The sequence below is a fragment of the Rana temporaria genome, chromosome 2, assembly GCF_905171775.1.
Source record: "Rana temporaria chromosome 2, aRanTem1.1, whole genome shotgun sequence".
NCBI lineage: Eukaryota > Metazoa > Chordata > Amphibia > Anura > Ranidae > Rana > Rana temporaria.
In genome coordinates, this window is record NC_053490.1 from 240,529,489 (window position 1) to 240,547,102 (window position 17,614).

Consider the following 17,614-nt stretch of genomic DNA (forward strand, 5'->3'; position numbering starts at 1 on the left):
ATGAAGATTGCCAAGACCCGAAACTGAGCTGCAGCACGGTGGCCAAGACCATACAGCGGTTTAACAGGACAGGTTCCACTCAAAACAGGCCTCGCCATGGTTGACCAAAGGGGTTGAGTGCATTTGCTCAGCATCATATGCAGAGGTTGCCTTTGTGAAATAGATGTATGAGTGCTGCCAGCATTGTTGCAGAGGTTGAAGGGGTGGGGGGTCAGTGCTCAGACCATACGCATCAAATTGGTCTGCATCCCAGAAGGACATTTCTTCTAACGATGATGCACAAGAAAGCCCGCAAACAGTTTACCAAAGACAACCAGACTAAGGACATGGATTACTGGAACCATGTCCTGTGGTGTGATGAGACCAAGATAAACTTATTTGGTTCAGATGGTGTCACGCGTGTGTGGCGGCAATCAGGTGAGGAGTACAAAGACAAGTGTGTCTTGCCTACTGTCAGCCATGAAGGTGGGAGTGTCATGGTCTTGGGCTGCATGAGTGCTGCCAGCACTGGGGAGCTACATTTCATTGAGGGAACCATGAATACCAACATGTACTGTGACCTACTGAAGCAGAGCATGATTGCCTCCCTTCAGAGACTGGACCACAGAGCAGTATTCCAACAAAATGACCCCAAACACACCTCCAAGACTACCACTGCTTTGCTAAAGAAGCTGAGGGTAAAGGTGATGGACTGGCTAAGCATGTCTCCAGACCTAAACCCTATTGACCATCTGTGGGGCATCCTCCAACGGAAGGTGGAGAAGCGCAAGGTCTCTAACATCCACCAGCTCTGTGATGTCATCATGGAGGAGTAGAAGAGGACTAAAGTGGCAACCTGTGATGGTGAATTCCATGCCCAAGAGGGTTAAGGGAGTGCAAGAAAATAATAGTGGCCACACAAAATATTGACACTTTGGGCCCAATTTGGAAATTTTCACTTATGGGTGTACTCACTTTTGTTACCAGCGGTTTAGACATTGTCACATGAAAAGATATATAATAAAATATTTACAAACATGTGAGGGGTGTACACACTTTTGGGAGATACTGTGTGTGTAATAAATATATATATATATATATATATATATATATATATATATATATATATATATATATATATATAATATGTGTGTTGGTGAGCTTACAAGGCTTCTTTCCTCTGTAAATCTAGCTGGCCTGGTGCTGGTGTGGAGATAAAAAAAATTCTGGAAATTCTGTAGCCATGGGGAAAAAATGTTCCCCCTGTTTTTTTCTAGAAACAAATGTGAAAATGTTTTTTTTTTTTGGTTTTGTTTTTTGGAGTGTGGAGTAGTTTTATGAATTGAGTCATTTTGTTGCGCTGGGAATGTGAAATAGTGTATTATTATACACGATTTATATAGGGCCAACAGTTAACGCAGCACTTTACAATGTAGAGGGGGGACAGCACAATTACAGTACAGTTCAATACAGAAGTGTGAGGAGGGCCCTATTCGTAGAGCTTACATTCTAAAGGGATTGAGTGGTGGTACAAAAGGTAGAAGCTGCGGGGGATGATTAGATGGGGGGGCTCAAGTGTACAGTTTTTAGGTGGGATAGGTTTCCCCTGAATAAATACATTTTCAGGGATCTCCTAAAGGTAGACAGGTTAGGGATATTTATTTTAGCAAAAAGTAAAAAATATTTTTATTTTATTTTTTCAATAAGGAAAAGGGGGAAAATCTTCTGGTCTGTAAGTGGTTAAAGGTTATGAAGAGGAACTTATTTGTCGGAATGTATCCTCTTGCCTGTCAATTGGGGTCCTTTTCACACAGGCAATCCAATCGGGTCTTTTCCTCCAGTCTTTTCTATGGTGTGGCTGATTTCAGCGGACACTTGTCCACTGACACCCTCCTATTCCCCATCTGTCAGGTGGATCGGATGGAAATGGACAGGCAGTACTTTTTCCATACGATTTCCTCATAGAGGAGAGTAGAACTGTGTCCGCTGTGCATAGCAGAGCAGACATAGACCTGTCATCTGTGTGTGGGCCCCATCTGACTTTTTTCCGTCGGTGTTTAGAAATAGAACATGTTTTATTTTTTTTAGATGGGAAAAAAAAGATAGGAATTTCCTATCGTCTGTGTGCAACTCCGACGGAGAAAAAACCCATGCATGCTCAGAAGCATTGAAATTAATTTTTCTCAGCTCATCGTAGTGTTTTATGTCACCGCGTTTTGGACGGTCGGAATTTAGTCTGACAGTGTGTATGCAAGACTGATGGAAGTCAGCTTCATCGGAATTCCGACAGAAAAATGTGTAAACGGCTTCAGAGGACAGAAACTATCATCTACTCTATCCCAACTAGAGGAGGTACAAGATGGAGTCCACAAGCAAACTGAACTGTAGCCTTTCCCCTGCAGTGGCCCCTAGTGGCATAAATGCATATTTCTTTTGTGTGAGAACTGCATTGAGAAGCACAGTGTTACTTGCTTGTTTTCAGCTGAGAAAACCTGCAATAATTTAAAACGTTACATAAGTCTCAAATCTTTCATTCAAGTCTTCATGTTTTATATAGTTTGAATACCATGCCATCAATATAATATTTATCATTGTAAAAGAACATATTCCACACTGCTTTTTTTTCAGACAAGAACTGAAAAATGCTTTGGGAAAAAGACAAAAATAAAAAACTTTTTCCCATATTTAGAGATTTGGGGGAAGAAGAGAGCTTTAACCACTTGACCACTGGGCACTTAAACTCCCTTCCTAACCAGATACATTTTCAGCTTTCGGTGCTCTCACAGTTCAAATGACAATTACTCAGTCATACAACATTGTACCCATATGAAATTTTTGTCCCTTTTTTTTTCACACAAATAGAGCTTTCTTTTGGTGGTATTTAATCACCGTTGGGGTTTTTTTTTTGTGCTATAAAAAAAAAAATACTGAAAACTCTGTTAAAAAAAAAAAAAAAATTTATACTGCTACATATCTTTGGTAAAAATAAGTACAAATTGGTGTATATTATTTGGTCTTTGTGAAAGTTATGGAGTCTACAAGCTATGGTGCCAATATCTGAAAATTGATCACACCTTGAGTACTGACGGCCTATCTCATTTCTTGAGACCCTAACATGCCAGAAAAGTACACATACCCCCCATATGATCCCTTTTTAGGAAAGAAGACATTCCAAGGTATTTAGAAGAAGGCATGGTGAGTTTTTTGAAGTTGTAATTTTTTTTTTCCCACAATTCTTCGCAAAATCAAGATTTTTTTTTTTTCTTTTTTCACAAAATTGTCATATTAGCAGGTTATTTCTCACACACAGCATATGCATACCACAAATTACACCCCAAAAAAAATTCTGCTATTACTCCCGAGTATGGCGGTGCCACATGTGTGAGACTTTTACACAGCGTGGCCACATACAGAGGCCCAACATGCAGGGAGCACCTTCAGGCGTTTTGGAGCACCCAGGCCTATTCTTACATTTCTCTCCTACATGTCATCATTTATTTGCTAGAAAATTACATGGAACCCAAAACATTATATATGTTGAATACAATGGCAGTCATTACAACTTTTTATCGCACGGTATTTGCGCAGCAATTTTTCAAACACGTTTAAAAAAACAAAAACAGTTTTGTGCTTAAAAAACAAAACAGTAAAGTTAGCCCGATGTTTTTGCATAATATGAAAGATGAAGTTACGCCGAGTAAATGGATATTTAACATGTCACCCTTCAAAATTGCACATGCTCGTGGAATGGCGCCAAACTTTGCAACTTAAAAATCCCCATAGGCGACAAAAAATTATTGCTCTCACTCTAACGTTCGCAGCGATACCTCACGTGTGGTTTGAACACCGTTTTCATATGTCGGCAGGACTTACATATGCGTTCGCTTCTGCATAGGGGCGCTTTAAAAAATGTTTTTATTGTTCATTTTACTTTATTTTAGTTTGACACTTTTTTTCCAATACATTTTTTGATCACTTTTATTCCTATAACAAGGAATGTAAACATCCCTTGTAATAGGAATACAGCATGACAGGTCCTCTTTACAGTAAGAGGTGGGGGTCAATAAGACCCCACATCTCACCTCTAGGCAGGGAAGCCTGAAATAAAATAAAAATAAAATTATCCTGGTTTTGATCGTAGCAGTGAGTCTGTAGAAGCACTGGAGGGTGGCGGGAGGGGGGATGTCCCCTCTCACCTCCCGTAAGAATGATCAAGGGGCAGAATAGCCGTTATGATCATTCTTATTGTGTAGGGAATCGCCGCCTGAAAAAGCTGATATCTGAATGATGCCTGTAGCTGGACCCATCATTCAGATATCCCCGCACAAATTCAAGGACGTCACATGACGGCCGGCAGGCGGGAAGTGGTTTAAACAATTTTTTTTTTTTTTTTTTAACACAAAGTTGTCCATTTATACAATATTTCTAACACATAGCATGTACATACCAAAAATGACACCCCAAAACAGATTCTCCTACTCCTCCTGAGTACGGCGATACCATATGTGTGACTTCCACAGCCTGGCCATATACAGAGGCCGAGTATGGCTGGGTATCGCCGAGTATGGCTGGGTATCGTTGAGTATTGCAGGGTATTGTGTATTACACAGTATGGCAGGAATGGCTGAGCATGGATGGCTGGATCTGTGACTGAAATTGTCACAGATCCAGCCCACAGTGCTGCTGCCATCCGCTCTCTCCCCCTCTCACAATGTACCGATCGGTACAGAGAGGGGAGGGAGTCATCACATGACGCCGGTTTGTTTACAAGTGATCGCTCCATCATTTGACGAATCGATCATGTGGTAAACGGCCGTTATCAGCGGCAATTTACCGCGATCCGTAATGCGCCGGGTCTTCTAGACCCGGCGGTCACTGATATATCTGGGAGCGCACCCCAGGGGGCGCGTGGGAGCAAGATTCTAGGAGGACGTCCCAGGGACGTCCTCCCAGAATAACTCGACCGCGCTGTAGACGTATTATTACTATAGCGTGGTCGGCATGTGGTTAAAAGACACTTTTCTGAGTTAAAAACTACATACTGCAATAGTTTGGGGAACAATTTGCTAAATTTTCAGCCCACTAGTTTATTAGTAGGTTTTAATCATTTCAACCTTGCCCCTTATTAAAAAATGTTTGGTAATGTCTTATTGCATTGGGGGATTTTCGAATTGTTTGATGCTTAGCTGTAGGTATAAAACGTTTTTTTACATAGGTAAGTAAGTAAATGGTGTTCAACTGATAGACTACAGTGGATAAACCTTTTATGTGCATGTTGGTGTGATCTCGTCTATACTGGATATTTATGTGTGACCTTATTCAAACAAGCACCTATAATGGCAAGTGCTCAGTGGATACAGACAGACAGTACAAACAAAAGGGTTATTGAGTGGTTCTACATTGTCTAATATGGAAAAAGACTGGCCTCTATCTCTAGTACACCTAAATACCTTTTTTGAAGAAGTCTTGTGTTACAACCAAAGGTGATTTTGCATCTTACATATTTTATTTTCTCTCATTCCTAGAAATACTGACTCCACCCCCAATAACACAACCACCTGAGTCTCCTGAAAATTTAAGGTAATGAAACTAAACAATTTTTTTTATTTTAAATATTGGGAGGTGTTACTTGCTGGCACTGACAATTTGGTATAATTTTATTTTTGAAAATTCATATATTAAAGTGTTTATTAACTCACAGCTGTGTTTGATTGGATCAGAGTATTTCAACGTTAAACTCTGTGAATCCATCCTGGCTGCAATTAAATGCAATGACCTCAGCGAGGGCTCCTATGGTTAGCTGCAAGAGGCCCATTGAAAGCAATAGGAGGCTGCTGGCTCCAGGAGCCAATTATACTCCAGCTTGCATGTAATCTCTCATGTGCGTGGGTGCGATTAGTTTTAGTTTTGAGAGGCAGCAGCCTTCTATTGATTTCAATGGGGCTGACTCTTGCAGCTAATCGTTCTCATTCTTAAGTTTACTGCACAGGGAATATCTTTTCCAAGTACCACTGGCTAAAGGTATGCTGGATATTGCAGGGTTTCTTTTTAGAACATGGGAACTGGCCATGTGATTATACTACAGTCAGATGCAGAGTCCTTTTTGATACTAACCACCCAGACACTGTGAAAACGGAGCTTGTCCACCCTCCCCAAACTTTATCAAACTTGGATGCTACTCCTTTGTTGCAATAAGCTTTGTAGAAGGTGAACACTGCATTTACTAGAGCCTTCCAGGCCTGAAGAACCAGTGCTGTGTTCTTTTTCCAGGGAAAGATAAGATTTCTAGCCTAAAAAGCTGCAAGGTAAGTAATGCCTCATTTCCACTGAGCGGATCAGTTTGGGTTGGTACGGTACGCTATTTTGAGTGTTTCCATTATGAAAGCGGCCCATACAACCGAACCATACCGCACCATTTTGGGTCCTGCTTCAGATGTGGGGCCATAGAAAATGGTTCGGTTAGGGCGGAGCTACAATACATTCCACTGATTGGCGGACACGCTAGGCATTTTTTCTAAACCCTGTATGGCCCCTGACGGTCCGACTTGCAGTGGAAACACTCACCTGAATAGGCTGGACCATTCTAACCCTTCCAAACTGTACCGACCCAAACCGTTCCACTCAGTGGAAGCGAGGCATAAGGTACAGATGGCTATAGTGGGTGCCAACGTTATCTCCCCAGTCCAAAAGGCAAACATTTATGGAAGGAGTAATCTATCGCATAAAATCCCAATAAAAAACATTTATGTTTTTGCTTGTAACATTACAAAATGGGGAAAGGGGTAGGAATACTTTTTTTTTAAGATGGGAATTGGATGGCTGGTGCAAACTTTACCAACACTGACTATGTTGATGGGGGGAATCGAGCGATTTTACTTCCTTCCACCAGGGGTGGATTTATCCAGGCATTCTAGCTTGCTGCAAGTCCATTCCCACCATCAGGGGTCATGGTGAAGGTACAGTCTGGGGGTAAGACTCCGCGCACTGGGGAACCAGGAGTTTGTGTTCTGCAAGGACTTGCTATCATAGAAACCTGACACAGCCCTGTCTGGTGTCCCTAGACACTGGGAAGATTTGAGACGAGGCCCCTCCAGTTTTTATGGCAGCTACTGGACAGTTGAGTAGTATATCACTCCACTTTAGAAATCAGAAAATCGTCCCAAAAGCCTATTTTGAAGTACCACTTGCATATAGGTCCAATGTACTAAAGCAAAGGCCTTTTCCAAATCTAGAAAGACCAAAACCTTTCTCTTGTTAAAAAAAAAAAAAAAAAAAGAAAAAGACCAAAACCTCTTTACGTGAAAACATTCTTAAATTAGTTTTTATATGAACATATTTGAAATTTAGATGTAAAAACCCAATCATTTTGAATTTCGTTCCACTTATTTCTTCATTAATTTATTATGCTTGCTAAATTTGCATTAAGCATAAATCTAAAAAGAAATGTAATTGCTTGAAGCAGCTAAAAAATGTGACACGTTGATGTGAATCATTTGTCCTCCCCTCCATGTAAGCATATTCTCAGGGCTGGCTTGACCTCTGTGTACAATGCAGTAGAGCCTGAATGCCTTAGAGTTCTGACCCTCACTCCCTGTCTGAGTGAATCTGTAATGGATTATAGGAATCTTTAAACTCGGGTTAAGCTTTTAACCCGGGTTCACACTGATGCGTAGCAGGACATCGCATGTAAATCACACAGGAATCGCGGCACATTCCTGTGCTAATTACATGCGGTGTCTCTGGGGTGCGATATGAGCCATGGATTTGTATGGTTTAAATTGCACCGGATTCGTACCAAACTCATGCAGGACCCTTTTTTGTCCACACCGGAATTGGATTGATTCTGCAAATCGCACTGCACTGTCATTTAACTTAACATATACTCTGCAATCAGTTTGCATGCACGGGTTGCGATTTTGATACGGTTTAGAATCCGCAGCAAATTTTGCGCCACATCTAGTGTGAACCCAGATTTAGCTGTTTTTTAAATGCATGTTATTTTGTTTTTATAGTTACAAACGTGTTACATTTGTTTACTGGATTAAACAGTTTTATTTACATGGTAGTATCTGCCCTTGGGGTATGTATTGGCCTGCATGAATACATAAGAACTTTGCAGAAACATTAAGGGCCCATTCACACCAAATGCAGTGGGATGCATTTTTTACTGCAATCCAACTGCATGGACAGTCCAAAATTCAGGTTCTCCTATAAACATGGTTTACACTATTGCACTGCAGTAAAAAAAAAGCACAGAAATGCATGATCATGCACTGCAACACAGTGCACATAAAAGCCCAAAGAAGAAAAATACTGTAGTGACATCAAAGCAAATGCAAGCTTAGGAAAATTGCACAACAAATGCATGCAAATGCACATAAAAAAATGCATATCACTGTGAATGCAAAAACGCACAGTTTTCATATGAATAGGCAAGGGTCCATGCACACTATGCAGCAGAAAAAAGGCCAAAACTGCTGGCAGAAAAAGCAGCATACAAAACGCGCCTATGGAGCATATTGTACATGCGTAAAGGCACATTTACGAGTGTTTGCAGTTTCCCCCAAAACACTAGAAAAAAATGTACACTTTAAGGCCGGTTCTGATTTCCGACATTGTATGTGGTTCGCACCGCACTGCAGTGCAAATCGCATGCGATCTCTCTGAGATGCGATTTCAGTCATACAGATAGTATGGCTGAATTTGCATCACATGCGGACCAAACTCGCACAGGACCCTTTTTTTGGTCCGTAGCAGAATTGGATCAAAACCATGCGATCTGATTCCTATCCAAAAATGTTTTCTACCCGATGGCTCCTATGGAAAACACATTTGTAATGGAATTTTTTTTTATTTTTTGTGGCCCAAAAATGCTCCTCCTACAAATATGCCCGACAACACCCAAATGTGCATGAACACATAGGCTAACATAGAGTTGCTTCTACAAGCAGAAATAAAAAAGACGGACGCCTGTATAAGCAGCATTTTTTTATGCCCTGAAAGAATTTTTTTTTATTTTTTTTTGCAAATACAATTTTTTGACTTGCAATTTTTTGAGTCTTTGCATTTAAAAAAATATTTGGGTTATGTTTTAAGAATTCTTGTTTTTTACCATTCTGAAACTTGTTAACAAATAAAATGTTTATTTACTAGTGCTGAAGCTGAAATGGAAACCGATGTAGCAGAAGAGCAAGAAACTGAGGTATATTGGGCACGCGTATATTAGTCGGCTAACTGTTTGATTTGAAAGTTTTCCACTAGAGGGAGCTGCAGTTCTGTACATACATGAGTACAAACGGGGCCTTTTTATTGTTCTTTTAAACTAGTCAATTACCCTATCTTATCTGGCTGGTGTTAAATAGGCTTCATGTATTGGCAGCACTTTTTCCAAGGTATCAAGTGCTACCTTTTGCTAAAGTACCCTTCATCAGAAAAGTAATAAGGTCTCTCCAATAACACGGCCTCTCGGAAGGTGGAGAACTGCTTTACATAGATATGTACTTTAATACCTTATTTGGTTTAGAGTGCAAAAGTGTCTGTTCGTGAGTGCTCAATTGAAAAAGAAGTGTGTGTGTGTGTGTATATATATATATATATATATAAGTGTGTGTGTGTGTATATATATATGTATGTATGTATATATATATATATATATATATATATATATATATATATATATATATATATATATATATATATATACTGTGTGTGTGTGTGTGTGTGTGTAATATAGTGTGTGTATGTATATATATAATAATGTGTGTGTGTGTTTATATAGGTGCATCTCAAATTAGAATATCATCAAAAAGTTAATTTAGTTAAGAGATTAAATTCAAAAAGTGAAACTCATATTTTATGCGTTACACACAGTGATATATTTCAAGCATTTATTTTCTTTCTTTCTTTTTTTGATTATGGCTTTCATCTAGTGAAAACCTAAAATTCAGTATCTTAGAATATGTGAATATTGCATAAGACCATTTAAAAAAAAAAAAAAAAAAGGATTTTTAATAATGATATGTTGGCTTACTGAAAATGTCCATGTACAGTATACCGGTAATATGCACTCGTGGCAAGGAGGTGATCACCCTGTGGCACTGCTGAGGTGTGATGGAAGCCCAGGTTGCTTTGATAGCTTCCTTCAGCTCGTCTGCATTGTTGGGTTTGGTGTCTCTTATCCCCCTCTTGACAATACCTCACAGATTCTCTATGGGGTTTAGGTCGGATGAGTTTGCTGGCCAAACAAGCATAGTGATACCATGATCATTAAACCAGGTATTAGTGCTTTTGGCAGTATAGGCAGGTGCCAAGTCCTGCTGGAAAATGAAACCGCCATCTCCATAAAGCTGGTCAATAGAGGGAAGCATGAAGTGCTCTAGAATTTCCTGGTAGAGGGCTGCGCTGACTTTCGACTTGCTAAATCACAGTGGACCAACGCCAGCAGATGACATGGTTCCCTAAATTATCACGGGCTGTGGAAAATTTTGCATTTCATTTGAAAATCAAGGTCCCAGAGTCTGGAGGAAGAGTGGACAGGCAGAGAATCCAAGCTGCATGGGGTCCTTTGTGAAGTGATCATTTGGGGAGCCATGTCATCTGCTGGTGTTGGTCCCACTGTGTTTTATCAAGTCCAAAGTCAGTGTTGGTAATCTGGTAAGAATACGCATGAAGGAATGAGCGCCATTAACTAGGTTTATACTCTGCCTTGCCCCAAATGCTTGCACAGCCTCAAAGGTGTTTCATAAGTAAACTGTAAATATTCTCTGTTGGGTTCATTGGATAATTTATTGGCTTTTAAAGACACAAAGGCACTAAAAAAATTATACATTTTAATAGAAAGTTATTCATTCCTTTGTCCTGCCTTCTAGGTAGGTTGAGTTGGGCCATATATTTATTTATAGAAATGTATATTTATGCCTCTAGTAGCTGCTGACTACTCAAACATTTGTTACTGCTGAAATGTAGATTGGATCTTGAGCTTGTACAAGATTATCTTTCAATGCAGGGGCATTATTTGTTTTTTAAGAGTGTTGTGAACGTTTTGTTTTCAGCAGGTTGAGGAGCAAGAAGCCAACAAATCTGAGCCAGAGTATGATGATGATGAAGTGGATGAGCTCCCGTCATCAAGGTCCACCAGTGGTACATTCAGAGGAATGATCTTCCGCAAAGCGAGCCAGACTAGTGTATACTTGCAGGAATGGGACATACCCTTCGAACAAATTGAACTTGAAGAACTTATTGGTCAGGGAAGGTGGGGAAAAGTATACAAAGGCAAGTGGCATGGGGAGGTAGCTATCCGGATGTTGGAAATAGATGGAAATAACCAAGATCACCTTAAATTGTTCAAAAAGGAGGTAATGAACTACAGGCAGACAAGGCATGAAAATGTGGTGCTCTTCATGGGGGCCTGCATGCACCCGCCACACTTGGCCATTATCACTAGGTGAGTGCCCTTCATCACTTTGTACTGAACAATGTACTATTTCCTGGTAAACAAACACTTTTGGATATATTTAATTTTGTACACTTTTTATTTAGTATATATACATGTTTAACATTTTTCACAAGTTCATGAAAAACAAAAGAATGAATTTAATAGCAAACATCATGTAAAAATATGTATTGAGCCACCATTAGTGGCAATTATGTTTCATTGCTCTGACTGGTTAAAGGTGAGCTATCCTTCTTTGAAGTTTGTACTTCATTCATTTTGTCTTTGGTCTGTCTTATTAACCTCCCTGGCGGTATGATTCTGTCTGGAATTACGTACCAAAAGCGGTACATTTATTTTGCAAGGAAATTGGCGTTTTATACTGTAGGCCTGTAATTTTTAGAAATAACTCACTTAAATCTGACCAAGCAAGAGTCTTGTAGGCATCCCGGGTATGATTTTTTTTTTTAAAACAAAATTATAAATTATAATATAATAAATAATTATAAATAATTATAACAAATAATAATATAATTATAATAAAAATTATTCAATAATGTAATCAACTCAAAATCACTGAAATTTGCAGTTGCAGAATTGTCGCTGTCATTATTTTATTTTTTTTATGACGAATTTCCCCGCAAATCGCTATCGCACAATTCTGCAAGTGATTATAATTTATTATCGCTGTTTTCTAGCTGATCTAAAACCATTTTTGACATAAAGGGACACTTTTGGACAATCTACAGTTTTTAGGCAGAAATGACATTTTTTATTATATAAAAGTACATGCAGGGCACTGGGCAGACCACTAGGGACAAGGGGGGTGTGTATTTTTTACATACAGTACTGTAATCTATAAGATTACAGTATACTGTATGTAATGTGTTTGTTTACTTTTTTGAATTTGGCGCCGTTCTCCGTCCCCGTGCGTCGTAACGTCGCAGGGAACGGAGATCGGCGTCACACGGGGACTGTGAATCGAGCGAGGAGGTCCCGCTCGCTCACACAGCGGGTGGCATCGCTGGATCCAGGGACAAGGTGAGTAAACCAAGCCTGTGGATCCAGCGAAAGGTAAGCCCGTCCAGCCCGAGCGCGACTCGGGTTTGCCGATCCTAACATGTAAAACCAACCCCGAGTCGCGCTCGGGTTTACCGTCAGGGGGGTTAATTAAGGCCCCTTTCACACGGGGCGGATCAGTAATGATCCGCCTCCGTATGCTCAGCGGGAATCGCTCCGTTTATCCCTGCTGAGCCGTTGGATGACAGGGCGGTCCCCGCACACTTTTCTCCGCTCTCCCCTATGGGGGGTTCGGATGAACACGGACCGTATGTCCGTGTTCATCCGATCCGCAGACGGAAAGAAAAATAGGGTTTTCTTCCGTCTGCAGAATCGGATAATTGCGGAGGCGAACAAGATTGGGTGTAAGCGGATGTTCATCCGCTGACACCCGCAATCTCATAGGGACCAATGTATGTCCCTTTTTCATCCGGACATATGGTCCGCATGTGTGAAAGGGGCCTTAAGCTGGCCATTCATGGTTCAAAATTTGGCTGGTTCAGCAGGGGCTGGCTGAATTTTGATCCATGTATGGGCACCCTGGTTGTACAGAAGTCGATCTATCGGGTTTTTCCCAACTGATTAGTGCCACTGGCTCCAGCTGGCAGCACTGATCATTGTATTCTGACGGGAGGGAAGGCTCTCTGTTGTCAGAACGCAATAGCACAGTGGGATGATCCCATCCACTTTGAATGGATGAGGGATGAGGGAATCGGATCTTTTTTTTTTTTTTTTTTCATTCTGCTGGTTGAACCAACAAATTGATGAATTTATGGGTTGCCTAAGCCACCTCTCTCCTATATCTATCTATCTATCTATCTATCTATCTATCTATCTATCTATCTATCTATCTATCTATCTATCTATCTATCTATCTATCCAACTATCTAGATAGATAGATAGATATCTCTATGTTTAAATGTGTGTGTGTGTGTGTGTATGTATGTATATATATATATATGTGTATATATATATATATGTATATATATATATATAATTAAATCCATGTGTCACTGAACACCTGCAACCTTTTACATAGCTACATTATTTGAGGAAGCTGTGTCTCTGTCTATAGCAATGTTTCTCAACTCCAGTCCTCCAGGATTTCCATTTTATTTCACAGGTAATTTGATCAGTTTCACTTAGTAATTACCACAGCCCTTTCATCTGAGGGACATCCTGAAAACATGACCTGTTGGGGCACCTTGAGGACCAGAGTTGAGAAACCCTTTCGTATGGTATAAGGAGCTGTATTAACATGAGCTTAAAACATAAAATATTTTGCAAAGAAAGTGTGTAAGATGCATATGTGTTTGATACACCAACTGCTATACAGTATGTATGGCAAGTTAACCGTTGTGTGGCGGCAAAGGAACATAAGAGAGCACACAGGGCTGTTTACATTAATTTGATACAATGGAACAAGAATTTTCCAATGGGGGTGTATACCCGTATCAACATCCCTCATACACCAAGTTGCTCCTGGTACTCTAAGTTACTCCCAGTTGCTCTCAGTAAATCACATTACTCCTGGTACACCAAGTTACTCCCAGTACACCAAGTTACTCCAAATTTCTCCCGGTCCCCTAAGTTACTCAGTGCTTCAATAATCCTCCAAGTACACTAAGCTGCTACTCCTGTCAGTGAGCCCGCCGCTCCTCCATCTCCCACTCCCTCACTCGCGGTTACCTGGCCGCTCTACTTGTCAGTTTGCCGGTGGCTCCTCCAGTCCTGGTGTGTCTGCTTCTGTGCTTGTCTCCTCCCATGACAGTCCTATTTTGAAGGGTGACTTGTGCCAACTCGACTCTGCCTCCCCCTTCTCCCACATCTTGCTCCGTGCATTCTCCTCTCCACGCTTCTGCTCAGCGTGCCTCTCCTCGGCGTGATTGCTTTACTTTGACTCGGTGTCATATTGAGGCGTGAAAGATAATTTTTAATAACATTGAAATATAATACGACTTTTTTCACAATTGTATTTGCCATTATTGTTTTGTTTTTTTCTTCTTTTTTTTCTTTGCTATTTTTTTCCACATGAAAGGTAAATGACCATTTAAACATTATATAGCTCAGGGATGATCTGTTTTTTGTATTTTAACATTCAGCATTATAAAAACCAAATTCACTTATCACAAATAGTTAAGATAAACAATATACAGTAATATTATTTTAATTATAAGGTGCACTTTTCCAAATTAACTTTTTGATATTTTGTTTTAGTTATTGCAAAGGGAGAACACTGCATGCATTTGTAAGAGATCCCAAGACCTCCCTGGATATCAACAAAACACGACAAATTGCACAAGAAATCATCAAGGTAAGCAGGCTGTGTAAGTGTGTGCCTGTCGCTTTTTGTCTTTTTAATGTAACAAAATGAATAAAAAAATGTCAATGCATTTTATAACAAATGTCAATAAATAACACTCAAATCCGCCGGCATCTTTTCAGTTCCTTCCACTATGCAGCCACACTTCACCTCCTTGTGGGTACAAGATTGCTCTGTGTAATCAGCTAATTCCTACTCTGAAGCATAATACAAAAAAAAATAATCTAATCCAGCTGCCATTTGTATTACTTTAAACAGTGTTATGGTTAATATCTACAAATAAAATGTGTCCACGTATATAAAATACTCAATGTGTTCTAGCTCCTCATGTCTACCCATATGTGAAAAAGTGATATGGGAAATCAAAACAAATGTATTAAAATAATATACCTTACAAACCATTGTTAAGTGTGTGTATATGTACGTACGTATGTATGTATGTATGTATGTATGTATGGATAGATAGATTATATGTCAGGATTCTAAAATGATGCGTCGGCTTGCAGCTGTGCCATACTCAATCCATCATCCGGAAAATGGAAAGAACAATTCTCTGTGAGATGTTCAAAGCTTGGGATTTTTTTTTTATAACCTAACCCTGCTTTAAACTTGTATACAAAGAGTTATTTACTAATTAGGTGACTTCTGAAGGCAATTGGTTCCACTAGATTTTATCTAGGGTATCAGAGTAAAGGGCTGTAAAAGGAAAAGAGATGCGCCAATCTAAGTGCAGTAAGCAAAGGATTTATTAAAGGAATAATATGTCACACACAGTCAAATGACTACTCACAAACATGAGTGGTAACAAAGGCAAGTGGGTAGTGATGCAGCCCGATGTCACTGTGGGTCATCAGCGATTCCCAAGTACCGGTCCGCATTCCTCAGCCAACAGCAGCGCTGGATGTAAAAGAGCTCCAGTGTCTCAGGAGCCCCGGGGAAGCAGGGAGCCAAGTGAGCCACTTGGAGTGGCGTGCGTTCCAGCGTGGAGCGCAGCGTGCCGTCATCGCATCGGAAGTGACATGGGGAGCCGGGCCAGCCAATGGAATGACACGTTTCACAGCCTCCGCTGTTTCATCAGATCCATCTTGGTTGTAACATGACAAAATGTGTAACATTTTAAGGGCTATGAATGTTTTTTCAAGTCACTGTATGGCATACTATTCATTTTGAGTGGGCTGTAAATGGACTTGCACCCAAACTGACAGGCCGGGCAAGGAGAGCATTAATCAGAGAAGCAGCCAAGAGACCCAAGGGAACTTTGAAGGCGCTGCAGAGATCCACAGCTCAGGTGGGAGAATCTGTCCCCAGGACAACTATTAGTCATTCACTCCAGAAATCTGGCCTTTGTGGAAGAGTGACAAGAAGAAAGCCATTGTTGAAAGTAAGTCATAAGAAGTCATGTTTGCAGTTTGTGAGGAGCCATGTGGGGCACTTGGCAAACATGTGGAAGAATGTGCTCCAGTCAGATGACACCAAAATGTAACTTTTTGGCCTAAAGACAAAACGCTATGTGTGGTGGAAAATCACCCTCAACACACCATCCCCACCATTAAACATGGTGGCAGCATCATGTTGTGGGGATGCTTTTCTTCAGCAGGGACAGGGAAGCTGGTCAGAGTTGATGGGAAGATGGATGGAGCAAAAATACAGGGCAATCTTCGAAGGAAACCTGTTAAGAGTCTGCAAAATACTTGAGACTGGAGCGGAGGTTTACCTTCCAGCAGGACAACGACCCTAAACATACAGCCAGAGCTACAGTGGAATGGTTTAGATTAAAGCATATTCATGTGTTCGAATGGCTCAGTCAAAGTCCAGACCTAAATCCAATTGAGAATCTGTGGCAAGGCTTTAAAATTGTTGTTCAGACACTCTCCATTAAATCTGACAGAGCTTGAGTTATTTTGCAGAGAAGAATGGGCAAAAATGTCACTCTAGATTAAGGATGAGCTCCGGCGTGTTCGCATAGAACACGTGCTGGGCCCGCCAGGAAGTGAGCACGGCGCTGTGCTAATCACAGCCAGGGAGACATTGTGCCGATGCTCGGCGGCTGCAGGGATCATGAAATGTCTCCCTGGCTGTTATTAGCGCAGCGCCGTGCACACTTCCTAGCGGGCTCTGCACGTGTTCTATGCGAACAAGCCAGAGCTCATCCTTACTCTAGATGTGCAAAGCTGGAAAAGACATACCCAGAAAGACTTGCAGCTGTAATTGCAGTGAAATGTGGTTATACGAAGTATTGACTGAATACAAATGCACCCCCACACTTCTTTATATATTTATTTGTAAATCAAATTGGAAAACCATTTATTATTTTCCTTCCACTTCACAATTATTTACTACTTTGGTCTATCACATAAAATACATTTACATTTTTGGTTGTAACATGAGAAAATGTGGAACATTTCAAGGTGTATGAATGCTTTTTCAAGGCACTGTACATCTAAAGCCATAAGCTTTTTTTCTTTTTCTTTTTTCTTTTTTTTTCTTCTTTCTTCTTTTTTAGTAGAGTAGCGTAGGGTTAAAACAACTCAATTTTTTTATTTATTTTTTGCCATTTATATCTTTTACTTCCTGTCCTGTAGTTTCAGTGAGAGGCTATCTTTCCAATATGAAGGAATTGTCCTCTTAGCTGTCACTGGAACAAGTGTCCCCATTGGATGATTTACTTTCTATCTATGTTCTGGTGGCAACACCACATTTGGGATTTGCCCTCACTTTTAGTTTTGGTGACATTGGTCATGACACTTGAGAGAGTTAATCGCTCTCCTCAAGTCTCTATCCAAAAGCATTTTGCCTTTATACCTAATTTATACTTTTAAGGC

General features: G+C 40.4%; 1 protein-coding gene across 1 annotated transcript in view; it reads left to right on the forward strand.

The window, feature by feature from the left end:
* KSR1 (kinase suppressor of ras 1) overlaps nucleotides 1-17,614 on the forward strand; it is a 191,008-nt gene that overhangs the window by 158,126 nt on the left and 15,268 nt on the right. The window contains exons 12-15 of the mRNA XM_040336675.1: nucleotides 5,505-5,559; nucleotides 9,133-9,181; nucleotides 11,034-11,422; nucleotides 14,687-14,783. Coding sequence (XP_040192609.1) covers nucleotides 5,505-5,559; nucleotides 9,133-9,181; nucleotides 11,034-11,422; nucleotides 14,687-14,783 — 590 coding nt within the window. The remainder of the gene's footprint in view (nucleotides 1-5,504; nucleotides 5,560-9,132; nucleotides 9,182-11,033; nucleotides 11,423-14,686; nucleotides 14,784-17,614) is intronic.